The 13,517-nt window shown below is 33.2% G+C and overlaps 1 protein-coding gene across 3 annotated transcripts; it reads right to left on the bottom strand.

Annotated features, from left to right (window-relative positions):
• Positions 1-5,854: 5,854 nt before the first annotated feature.
• Positions 5,855-12,913, bottom strand: LOC107782591 (actin-related protein 2/3 complex subunit 3). Of its 3 annotated transcripts, XM_016603488.2 has the most exons (7): positions 12,746-12,913; positions 10,105-10,219; positions 9,913-10,014; positions 9,681-9,760; positions 8,612-8,720; positions 8,262-8,531; positions 5,855-6,369 (listed from the first exon to the last, which is right to left on the bottom strand). In XM_016603488.2, the coding sequence occupies exons 4-7, from the start codon at positions 9,681-9,683 to the stop codon at positions 6,227-6,229; spliced, it is 525 nt and encodes a 174-aa protein (XP_016458974.1). In that variant the 5' UTR covers positions 9,684-9,760; positions 9,913-10,014; positions 10,105-10,219; positions 12,746-12,913; the 3' UTR covers positions 5,855-6,226. The 3 variants fall into 3 exon arrangements, with proteins under 3 accessions (XP_016458974.1, XP_016458973.1, XP_016458972.1); XM_016603487.2 differs by lacking the exon at positions 10,105-10,219; XM_016603486.2 differs by lacking the exons at positions 9,913-10,014; positions 10,105-10,219.
• Between the last annotated feature and the right edge of the window lie 604 nt (positions 12,914-13,517).

The raw sequence follows: 13,517 nt of genomic DNA, 5'->3' as shown, positions 1-13,517 counted from the left end.
CGGATTATCCGTTATCCGTTAAGAAAATTGAATAATCTGCCCCCAAACCAATAAGCCGTTAATAAAAAAAATTTAATCTGTTTTCCGTCCGTTAAACCGTTAACCCGATACCAATAAGCCATTAAGCTTCAGTTTCGGTTCGGTTTGGTTTTCGGTTTTAGTTTGGTTTTGAACACCCATACTCTTACTATATAAAGGGAAAGTTTATCTTTTTGTAACAAACACTGTAACACGCGAATCAAAGTAATACAAGTTTATTTTCTGCCTTTTAGCTACTGATTAAGTTCTTGTTCACTTATCTTGTTCTTCATTCACGACTGAGCTCGAGTTGAGGGTCCAATTGGGGGTGAGGTCACTGTTCAGTCTAAGTTCAGGCTTGGCCATAACATCGCAATTGGTTTGATTGCTTATTTCATCTTTAATGCATTTGTCTAATATTTCTAATTATTTGTGTTGAATCAAACCACGAATCCTTAAAACCGCATACAAATTTAATTGTTATTCAATTTTGGTGTAAAAATAATATTTATATGATTATAAGAGAAGATTATTAAGATAAAATAGAAAATTTCAAATTAAAGAGTCTTATAATATATTAAAAAATACAATTTTCTTGAATTACAGCAAAAAGGAAAGCGTATCATCTAAAATGGAGATAGAGAGTAATTTTTTTTACCTTGTTTCACCCCAAGAAATCAATAATTATTCCTCGCATTCTTTCATGTGTGACTTAAACTTTTAAGGGGTCGTTTGGTATGAGGTATAAGAAGGCATAAGGATGGTATAAAAATTTAATACCACCTTAATACTTTGTTTGATTAGCAAACCGGGATAAAATATAAGGTGGAGTAATTAGCACCGGTATAACTTATACTTTCTTCTTAGAAATTATGCAATTGTCATTCTTAATACAACATATTAAATAATGGATAAACCATAATACCAACATAACTAATCACAGCATAATTTATCCCAATATAACTTATACCGGTATAATTCGTATTCCAACCAAACGACTCCTAAGTAATTAGAGCAGGAGGCAACTCACCAATTAAGTAAGCCTAAGCTATACAGATACTATTAGATGAATAATTAAGTTATGAAATTACCAGCTATGTTCCTTTATAAGCAGCTTATATAAAAATTGGTCAATTCATAAAATATTATTAATAATATTCAAATGCTATTAATATTAGCCAATTAGTTATTGTAGCAAAAATAGATTGGGTTTGGTGGAGTTTTGAGGTGGTTTGAATTGAAAATTTGAAGTAGAAGATGAACATGGAAAAGATGATATGTGTATCACACTATGTATCATTTGTGTATCACATGCACATCCATGTATACATGTGTATAAGATATATACGTGATACATTTTTGATACATTTGTCGTAGAAGAATCTTTTAAATTCGATTTTAACTACAAATTTTGATATCACACCAGTCTAAATCACCTCCAATCTTGCTCAAATTTTGTATATTGTCTCATCTATATGTTTTTAATAAATTCTAACCATGCCCATTAAAAAAATAAAAAATTTCACATAAGTACAACTGGGCTCCCTACTTTTCAATTTTATAGCTCATGTTTCAATTTACAACCAATTAGCCCAAAAATAATAGGTTAAGATTCAATATCCAACTCCACTAGGTTCTCGAAATTACTATTTATTTTTTAAAAAATATTGCTCAAGCTTTTAAGTTAATTTTCGAAACAGTAACTGTAACTCAAATATTAGTTCAATAAACCAAATTCATTTGGATGGTAAAAATTAGATTTTTAACAAGCTTATATGCGTGGGTTTAAATTCTGAATTTGATTTTGTAAGAAATTTGGAGTGGGTGTTATTTAGACTTGTTAGAAATAGTATAAGGAGGTTGTATATAAAATTTGAAGTCATTTAATGGAGATTTGGACAGGTTTTGAACAAGAATTGTAACTGAAAATCGTGGAAGAAGTTCGTCTATATACGCTTGTATAAAGGTGTATAAAAGTGTATAATAGTGTATAATATATGTTTATATACTCATATACACTATTATACATAATTATACAGAAAACTGACTTCGTCTTCTTCCTTGCGTCTTTTCTGAAATTTAGCTCAAATCTTGCTCAAATCTACTCCAAATCACTTCAAATTTAAATTCTGAACTCATTTTGATATTTTCAATTAATTGGAACAACACCCAATCCAAACAACTAACAATCTCAAAAGCTTTGAATGACCTTCAATGATGGACTGCTACTTTTCAATTTTTTACAATGCAACCAGGTGACACAGGGGGAGAAGCAGAAAATACACGGCCCCTTGAAGCATTGCAGAAGATGTGAGAAGAAGATAGAGTGAAAGCAATGATTGTGAGAACACAATGTTAACTCCATAACTTTTAGAAGCAATAGTTGTAAGAACATATGTTTTGAATTTGCTAGTGCTTTTAAAATATGTACAATATGGGCTAAGTGGGGTAAAACTTAAAAACACAGGCCATTTTTATTATGGTGTGAAGTCACGTGTATTTTCTTGTAATTTTTTCTTAAAAAAAAAAAAATCCTTTTTTGTCCCTATTTTTTAAATATTTATATTATTGATAATGAACTTTGACTCCAAACTAGTCTAACTCACCTTCAAACTTCATCAAATTTTGTATATTGCCTCATCTATGTGTTTTCAATGAATTGCAACAATACCCATTGAAAAACAATCTCTTTTGCCTATGTTTTTTGAATGTTGTTAATCAGTGGTAATTTTTGGTAGCATGACTAAAATCGCTAGATGTTGGTAAATAATGTCCTTTTTGGTATATTCCAGCAAGATATGTGTAGAAATGATACCAGGTAGGGGTGTCAATGGTTCGGTTCGGCCGGTTATTTTATAAAATTTGTACCATACCAATTTTTCGGTTATTCTATTATGTATAACCAAAATTAGACTTTTCGAAACCGTCCCAATCATGTCGGTTTCTCTTCGGTATCGGTACGGTTCGGTTAATTTTCGGTATTTTTTTTAATATCATATAAAATTTACCAGTAGAAGTAGAATTGCAATAACATACGTTCTTTTATAGGACTTAGAAAAACTTTCTAGACATTTTTACTGTTTAAAGGGTGATGAATTAAAAAAAAGATGGCTAGAGTATAGATCCATCAACTATTCTATAACAGCGCAAAAGAAATCAAACAAAGGCAAAGAAAATATTAATCACACGAGTTGAAAGATATACCAAGCTAGGACTCAAGAATAAAGTCAATTGAAGATTAAATATTCAAAAAGATAAATCTAAATTATATGAAAGGAAACATATTCAATACATTGTAGTTTTCTACTCATAATCGCTAGAATACTTTGTGTCTTGCTAATAAAGATACTTGAAATAACTTAGTTTAAGTAGAAGTAGCATAATAGGTTTTAGGAATTAGTATTTTAAGTTTAATTACTTGTTGGATTGTAATAGTTTTCATAATTCCAAGGCTCAAAGAAAATTTAATGCATTATTATTTTTAAACTTACTAAATAAATATAATTTCTACATGTAAAATTTATTCAGTATGATTCGGTATTTTTTCGGTTTATTTTTATAAAATAAAAAACCTACCCTAATTATCGGTGCGGTTATATATTTATATAAAAACCGTACGGTTCGGTCGGTTTAGTCGGTTTTCGAATATCCATTGACACCCCTAATACCAGGTAGCTACTCTAAAAGGCTGTTATTTAGGAATTAGCAGTGCATCTTGAATTCAGTTTTTCAGTTCAAATTTTCAGGACAAAAATATTGTAAATTGTCCGGAAGTTAAGATTTTTGGTTTAAAAATTTAAGAGAAAATAAGTAGTGGCTAATATCTAAATAGCATGTCGGCTATTTATGTAAAGATCCCTATAAATAATTGGCCTTTTTTAAAGGAATTTTTACCTCCTATAACAAAGGTTAACACCTTATTTATTTTAAATAAATACCATTTAAAAAAATTATATTCTATAGATACCTCCTACCCCCTAAGCCATTAAATACGCTATTCAGTTACAATATTTTCTTTCTCTCTCTACTTTGATACGCTATTCAATAATGAAAGCAGTAAGTTTCCTCTTTATCAATTCGCCATCTTCAACTGCTCCAATCTTTGAATGTCCAGCAATTACACCGCAATTGATAATCAGAATGTTTCTGGATCTGTTCCTGTAATTCTTTTCTCATTTTTTTAGTTTGATGGAATTATTATTCTGGCCATCGTTCAGATCTAATTGTCTAAGATCCACCTGGCCAAGTTGCCGTCAAATTCACTGGTAATGTCTTCAGATTTTCAACAAAATCATACAGTATATTTTTGTGGATTATTTTGAACGGCTCCGGCACCATCGTCGGACCAAGGCGGCACGTTTTCACTATTGGCTTCTGGTGAACGGCGGATTCGCCGGAAATAAGGGTTTGTTCTTGAACAAAGACGACGGAGTTTGGGGCTGATCAACTTGATTTTCTGTTAATATATTTCAATGTATTTTCATGTATTTCATTGTATTCATTGTCTTTTTTTAATTGTAATTCAATGTATCTCGTTGTATTCCATGTATCTCATTGTATTTACTGCCTTTTTTTCATTGTATTTCAATGTATCCCGCTGTATTCTATGTATTTCATTGTATTCACTGTCTCGTTATATGCCATGAATGTATTCATATATATTTTTTAATTAATATAATTTATGTATTCAAATGTATTATATAATTTCTCTAAATATTGCTATATTTTTGGGGTATTTTTCGGTTGAGAATCTTTTTTATAATTGAAAATACAAAATTTGTGTGTTATAATTGAGTTTGTTGAGTTATATTAGGAGTCTATTATGTTAATTGATTCACTTTCTGTTTTAAAAACAGTGTAATCCCCTATTTCACGCTGTGAATACAGTCGAATACAATAATCTGTCCAGCTGTAATCCCATGTTTCACTCCATGAATACAGTCGAATACACTCGAATACAACAACTGATTAGCCTGACTTCCTTGATTCATACCTATTTGCTACTATATTCATGAATACAATAGCTTAAATACATCTTATAACCACAGAAAAAATATCTATAATCCGTAATATAGCAAATGGTATCTATAGATGGTTAATTACTACTAAAAGATAGTGCTTTATGAAAATTCCTCTTGTTTATAATGATGTTCTCTTCTTTAGTTTCTTTTTTTCCCTTTTAAATGTTGTTGTTCGAACTTATTCTTATTTCATGTTCCAAGCTCATATAAAGGAGGAGGATTGTGGCAAAGTGACAGCCAGTGTAAAATTAGACAATTCATGATAAATCTCATTTGAGCCTATGCAATTTCCAAATAGGGTTCAACTTATACAATGAAGGTGCACAAACTCGACTATATACAATGGTTGACTATGCTAGGGACTGAGCTGGTGTGTATGTTAAAATTCTGACTCTGCCTCTGAAAAAAGAGGCAAAGGACCATACATGACTGCATGGGTAAAGGCAGCTTATGCACAAATCACACAAGAATGTGTCCATAGTTAGCCTGTAAACAACCATGTCAATTTGAGAAGAATTTTCAAGGTCACCAAAGTTTACCTTGTCAATTTTTCCAAAATCGGAATGACTAATGAACAATCAGACTTTTATCCACCAAAAAAATAGAAATTTGCTACAAAATATCGTTTTCAACTCTTGAGAATAACCGAATGACATAAGCAGTATTTGGCATTGTTTTATTTGATTCAACATCATCAAAATACATTTTTATGACTTGAATATGAAAGACACATATCTAGTTGGCCCACCAGATATCTTTGTCTAAATCCCTTTCTTGCAAATTGGGTCATTTTGGTGCACACTTCTTTCACACAGTTTACACTAATAATACATATAGCTTAAGCAATTACAATTACAACAACAGCTATGCCTCAACTCCAAACAAGTTAGAGTCGAGTGTATGAATGCCCACTACTTGAGCAATTACAAGTAGAGTAATCTACAAAGTGCACAAAGTAATATTATGCGTTCTCGGTTCAATTATTCGTTGATAACACATGAAATGAGACAAAAGCAATTCTTTGGATAAGCATATTAGATGCTCCCATAGAAAGTCTTGTCCTGAAAAACATTGTGCATCACCAGCCATTGTTCATTACAAACCAACCACTATGTAGACTACGAATTCTGTAGCAGCAAAATCACCCTCTGCAGAAGTTGAAGCTCTGGTCAACACCAGAAACTTAGTCAAGGAAGAACCATGTTCATAAACTTTCTCTTGGCAAATGCTAACCACCATTTGTTAGGAGTTCCATTATGTCGATAAGCAACACTTAATAATCTCCCACTAGTTTCCTCCCTTATTTGCCTTAGGTAATTCCTGAATAGTTCTGAGTTCAAATGTGACAACCCAAACAAAAAGATTAAAAACCATCAAGCTGAGAGCCATACAAATACAATGGAAAAGAAGAAAAAGAACAAGACCACAAATAGAGTAAATGTCGTCTAATATCTGAGGTATACAGTTTTCGGAGGAGATAGAACGAATGCAAAATGGCATCTTGATGCCGATTAAAGCAAAAGTGAAACAAAGTAAGAGACATTATGTTACAGTCCATATAACAAGAAGTATCCTTTTGGAAGTCAGTTGCCAAACATTGCAAAGATGTCACCAAAAGAGGTGCTACACCATTTCAATATACCCCAACAGGAGAAAAAGAATAGGAAATTCATGATAAAGGATGTGCCTAATAATTCCAATATACAATAAAACTATATGCTTCAAAACAGGCGTGACAGCATAAATGGGCAATATAGCACATCAACATTCACATAGATCGTAAAATAAAGAGGTTTTCCAGTTATTCTAACAAGAATTTTACAGTTATATTTAGCTGAAAAGAGGAAGGGAAAAAATGGTTATGAGAACAATAAAAATAAAATTGCCATTTCACTTTCTAAACCTGATCAATCTGTCAACTTCAGAGACCCTAAGCTGGAATTCATTTTCTAGACCAAGACAAAGCAACTCTTTCCTCCCATCAGATTCCTCCTCCAAAATAATACTAGTTCATATACTTTTGGAACAATTTGAGGCCATAGGAGGAGCTTGAAAAGCTAGACATCAATGCATAGAACGACCCAAGTGATCTCCAAATTGGTAGCAACAATTTTCTGACAGACTGCTAATGATCAGATTCATTGACTCCTATGATCATAATGGTTATTGGCATATCCGATGTTCTTTCTTTTTTTCAAAAGAAGCCATTGAGGGGCTCTGAGTTGCCACTAACACCCATGCTTGGGTTCTCCTAATTTCGCGGAAGTACTTTTTCAAGGAGTGCCATAGTTGACAGGTTTTGGAGCCAATACTACTACACAGAGTTGTCTCTTGGTAGTCCAATTTTTCTTTTATAACAGAATACAATTTCAGTAGAACAATACCCACGCAGGACTTGACCTGTATACAAAGTGTAAAGAAAAACTCAAGGTATTTAACTCCTTTAATCCAACGTTTACTAAATTAGTCGGGGGACCATCCTAGCATGGAAAACAGAGATACAAGGCCATAACTCTCAATTAGTGGTTGTACAAAGACAAACAAACCTTCCATCAAAACCAGAATGGAACCTTCTGTGAAATTTAGAGAGTTCAGATAGGAGGAATTAAAATGGTTTAGGAGAAGATTGACAGGAGAGAAAAAGACAAGGTTTGCTATGTTGTTTCAGATTGGAGGCTGCACAGGAAAGAGGAAAATGGACTAAAATAAAGGTTGCAGTTTTGACAGCGTCTGCATATCCGATGCTCGGAAAATTGATAAAGCACATCAAACTCACAGAGAAAATGGAGTTCCCAAAAGTCTTCTGTTTTGCCCTTTCCTTTTTCCGAAATTGAGACCAGGAAGTGTTTTTGCTCCATCAACCGACATTGACTTATTAAGATAGAGATTGCTGATCCCAAGTTTTGTTACCCTATTAAGTGTTAAGAAAGTCTTCCAGCTCTCATATAATCTTTCTCCACTTAGAATCAGATGCAATGTTGTAAAAAGTTAGGATTCAAGCATTCAAATGTAGTGTAACTGGAAATTCCAGAAGAAGTTGGCAAAATTAGACTTGGATATAATAACTGCAGAACTATAAGCTGTGAACTTGTTTGTTTTGATTTTAGAATCTCAAAAGACAAAATGGAAGCAAAATAGTGAACTCAAAATCAACTGAAGTCATGTGTTGGTGGTTTATTCACATAGAAAAAAGAGGGTTGCTTAGTTCATTAAACAATCTACCTGCTTCTTTTTTTGATTGGGCAGCAGTAAATAAGCCTGGGAACGGAAAACCTGACTCTCCAGGTACAGGAACCGTTTCCAGACCTAGATTGATGATAGCCTTGGTTCCTTCAGCTAAAGTTCTGCAGCCTTCAAGCCTCTTTAGAGCGATGTTGATATACAATGTCAAATAGATAAGTAGCTTGTCAGATGAGCTCTTAATATCAAAGTTTTTGAAGAAGACATTTGCTCGGAAGAATGTGATTGCTTCATCCACAATATCAGTTGTATCTGCTCAAAAATAAGATAAGCATCAAACCATAAGAATGTATAGACATTGCCCTTGGAGAGATAAGACTCACACGACTAACCTTGTTCTGAAACTGGAGCAGGTCCCTTTATATGGCTTTTCAGAGGTAATAAAGGGCATCCACAAGCTTTACTAATTCCTTCCTCGTCAACAAAACTGGAGTGATAAACCTGCAATTGAATCAAAATCAGGTCTTAGCATTAAATGGGGCTGACTGTTTTGGGTTAAGAGTTAAGACACCCTGTAAAACAAAAAGAAAAGAGTGGATTAAATGAAAAGGAGATATACATTGAAGTTGAACAGAGAAAATTCAGAGTGAACACAAATAGAGAGCTCATATGACCCCGGATATCACAGAGCATATTACAGAAGATCACGAATGGTCAAAAGGAACGTCTACCTTTTCCAAGACTAAAATTGATAAAAATCTTCGTGAGGTTGTAATCCTCTGTGTTTGGAATAAACTTTGGAATTACTATCAAGCTTGAATCTTGAAGGTAATTCTTTCTTCTATAAATCCTTATATCTTTGGTTGTTTCTTGTCGTTCTTTGGGGATGATTGATTTCATATGTCAATTATTACTATAGACGTTCAATTAGAGCCTGGGATTCTTCCTGTTCTTCAATTTAGGTTTGGACTTTCTATCATGTTATTTTCTTTAAAACACTTTATTAACTATTATTCCACTTCTGTGTATCCGAATCGTATCAGGTCCACTGTCTCCAAATCGGTTATCCTGTTGTTTACCACCACTTAACTATACACTTTTGAAGGGAGTACAAATCAAAGAAAACACCGCAATCGATCCCACGTAGTCGGCCAGTAACAAATCCTCATAGCCAAGATATGGTGGAAACATGATAATACTATTTGTCATTTATTTTATTTGTTTGTTTCACTTTGAAACCAAGGTCTACATAATGAATAACAGTGGAATGAAGAACATATGAAATGTAAGTCACTTAGCTCACTTAGTGTACCAAACCATGAAAAAGGTCCTAGTTTAACTACCAAAGCAAGAGATAACAGTGATTTTCATCATGCATGGCCTTAATCACACTATCAATTGACAAAGAGATAACTGTCGTCAAAGTAATGCAGATATTTAAAGGAAAGCTTGCTTCCATACCATATTCCTTGCTAGAAATCTTGTTTAGTACCACCTGAGGGGAATTTACACTCTCTAGTCAAAGAGGCTAACAAACCAATCTGCAGATGCACACATCAAGCATCAGATATGAACTAGTAATTGAAATACTACTAACATGACTCCTAAATTAAAAGGACGTGAATTGAAGATTCACTTCAACTACTAACACGACTCCTACATTAAAAGGATGTGAATTGAAGATTCACGTCACCTAGATCAGATAATTGCTCCATTAGTTCCAATTTATGTGTCGGAGTTTGACTCGACAGAGTTTAAGAAAAAAAGAAAACTTCTGACACTCGTAGAATTAAACCTGCCATGACATTACGGTAGTTATAAAAGCATGCTATTAAAGGTAAAATAGGAAATCTAAAGTTAATTATTTCCTAATATAGAAAGGTACCAGTGGTCAAGGGTATTCAAAATATCTTAAGCGTCACAGGTGTCTCTTGTTTGCTTACATTTGCACCCAAGAGTGTGGCCTGATGGTCAATGAAGTGGGTTGAGAACCATGAGGCCTAAAAGTATTATTGAGAACAAAAGAGTTTTCAGTTGTGAAAGTGACAAAATATTGTGTGAAAGTGGCGACTCTGGAAAAATCTCTTTGAACACAATATTTTTTTCCTTTTTCAAAAAAAATATTGTGTTCAAAGAGATTTTTCCAGAGTCACCACTTGACATTAGATTTTGGTGTACTAAGTCACCATTTAAAAATATAATTTTCCCCTAAAATCACATTTGACTCCAAAACTAGTATGCAAGCAGAAAATTATAGTTAAGGAGGTTCATTTTCCTTGGGGAGAAGATATTCCCCAAGTCCCGCAAAATAATGGTTGCATACTTGATCAAGTTGGCTTTAAAGAATATTGAGACAACACAAACAAAATTACACAAATAAAAAGTTCAAGATTGTTCAAACCTAATAAAAGAAGGAAAAAGAATAAAAATAAATCTAAATTATCCTACACTACACTTCCTTGAAGTTGTTCACTCTTGGCCTTCGTTTACATTCCCCTGGCAAAAATAATTAACTAGGGGACAACCTTTCACCTTATCCAATACAAACATGCATCATGTCCTAGATTTGCCTACCCATGTGTGACGGCCTAGTACATGCTCCTAGCGATTTTAAACAATTAAAGTAAAGAATAAAACATGTTAAACCCAATTTTACTTTCATTTAATAGCCAGCACCTCATGACTTATGTCAAACACTTGGTTCTTCTCTTTTAAAAACTTTCAACCCTATCCAACTACATGTGCGATCCAGTAATGGAACGAAAGAACAATTAGCAGATAACAATCTACGGAAATGCAGCAAACATGAGTAATTAAAACCAAATAACAAGGAAAAATAAAACAAACATGATATGGCCTATATTCCAACTCTTAATAGCATGTATTCCGCTAAAATCTCCATTCAAAAATTTAGGATCAGATTCGACAAAACTATTCAATATATGTACTAGTTCAACTAACGAATCACGATCAACAAAATAGCCACAAAGATCAACTAAAGCAAGATTTGAAATACAATTAGAACAGAAACTACTTAATTTAAAAGATCAAGTTAAGAATGGACCTTAGAGGAGCAAAATCAGATTTCCTTGGAAGCTTTAAAAATATACAAGGACGTCTAAGCAAAAATGGAACAGATCTGAGAGCCGCCGATTGACATACGATCAAAATTAACACAGAGGAACCACCGGCCGGAAAACCAGGGTAAGACCGGACAACCTCAAACGGGAACCCCACTGGCCCAATTGTTTGTTCTCAAATATTTAAATAGTTGGCCTTACAGTGTTATTCAGTTAATATTATTTTTGCCACTCACACTTTCATACAGGGAAAAATATAAGAAAGATACTAATGAAAAATACTCATTTATAGAAAACTTAATTAATAGGAAGACATCTATTTTTTGTGAATTTCTTTTCCTTTTGCAAAGGGCATCAAAACTTGGAAACTAAACATGTAACAATATTTTTTTTACTTTTCAATTAATCAAAAGCAAGATAGATCATAAATAGCTAAACAGAAATCAAGCAACCCAAATAAAAGAAAATATTTTTGTTGTTTTAATTTTTAAGATAAAATAAAGTAAAAGAGTCAAACATAATCAAAATAATAATATTAGACCTAAAATAAGCAACTACACACTAAAGAGTGTAAAATTTTTGGGATGGTAAAAAATTACGTGTCTAAAGGATAAAATCTCAACGGAGACAAAAAATACTAGATGATTTCTTCTCAACCGTTCAAGCCTTGGCAAACAAAACCTTATACTTGTTGCTCGTGGGAGGCAGCAGGTACCAGAGGAATTAGTTAAGATGCACGCAAGCTGACCCGGGTCGAGGGTCTATCAGAAACAGCCTCTCTACTCCTCCTCCTCCGGAGTAGGGATAAGGTCTGCGTACACACTACCCTCCCCAGACCCCACTTGTGGGATTCCACTGGGTTGTTGTTGTTGTTGTTGTTGCACGCAAGCTGCAAGCTGACTCGGACACCACGTTATACAAAATATATATAGAGAGAGAGAACAAGGGAACAGTGTTACTCACATAACAATGGATAAGAGGAAGCAATTATGTATGTACGTAACATTCAAATAGTCTGCTATCTAGTTCTACCATCCTATTCCCTTGTCTTCTCCCTTTGTTCATTTTACTTGTTGCAAGGCCGTCTCCGCCTCTTCCATTTTTCAACCATTCTATCCCAATTTTATGAAATAAACATTTCCAGTTTTAGTTTTGTCCATTAAATTCCATAATCAAACCCTCAATTTCAAGAGGATTAATTTTTTACCTACTGAATTCTAAAATCAACTACACAGTTTCAAGCATTTTGAAAAAAAAATCAATTGTAATCACAGCTGTTATTAACAAGTATCATCACACCTTAAATAATTCCCACAACAACAACAACAACAAATGCAATTAATTAAATGTGAAATTATGATCATGAATAGCAAAGGAGGTGAAAAAATGCAACATTGAAAAATGAAGAGAAGACGAGCTTCAAGGGCATAATCGTTATTGACTCACAGATTTGGGAGAAGAGAGAGGTAATTTCACCGGCGAAATACTGAAAGCTTTTGAGATCGAAAGGAAGAGGTTAAGTTTTTCGGTGAAGACTGAAGAAGAGAAATGAATGAGAATCAAAAGAATTGGCTATAATTGCCAAATGGTGACGGCAGTTGGAGGCGCGCTTAGTGGTAGCAGCTATTTGTTAAAATAGCATGGACTGGCCAGTTTTTTGACTTGATATTTGCAAAAATAGCCAGTAGCAAAGTACATGAGAAATAGCTACTATTTAATACAAAGATAAAATCTGAACAAAATATTATTGTCTTAAACTATACTGCATATAAGACTGTAGCATATTATATTTACAAATTGCAGTAGATTACGCTAGAATTAAGAATTCCAACTCCAAAATATTATGCTAGAATTTTTCCAAGATTTAACTAAAAGTATTTTTGTCCATATTTTATTTTCATGTGAAAAATGATTGAATTTTGATTAATTTCTAAAATTATATTTTAAATAATTAGCAGTTGTAAATTATGCTAATTCTCAATTTTTTTCCCAAACTTTTGGGCTTTCTGTGAATTGGATTCAATAGTTTTGTTCATGGGCCGCTTCTTCTAACTAGCTTGCACTGGACTTGTGGACCGTCCTCGTTGTTTTATGAGAAACTTTCAGAAACCCCTATGTTTTAGTGGTTATTATTTAGTTGTAGCTATCATTTAGTATATTACTTCCTATAGTTATGTTTTCAGATTGTTTAGAGTGTATTCGATGTATTTAAGCTATT

This window comes from Nicotiana tabacum, chromosome 9 (genome assembly GCF_000715075.1).
Source record: "Nicotiana tabacum cultivar K326 chromosome 9, ASM71507v2, whole genome shotgun sequence".
NCBI lineage: Eukaryota > Viridiplantae > Streptophyta > Magnoliopsida > Solanales > Solanaceae > Nicotiana > Nicotiana tabacum.
Note: the sequence above shows the minus strand (reverse complement) of the source record. Positions and strands in the feature narration are given on the sequence as shown.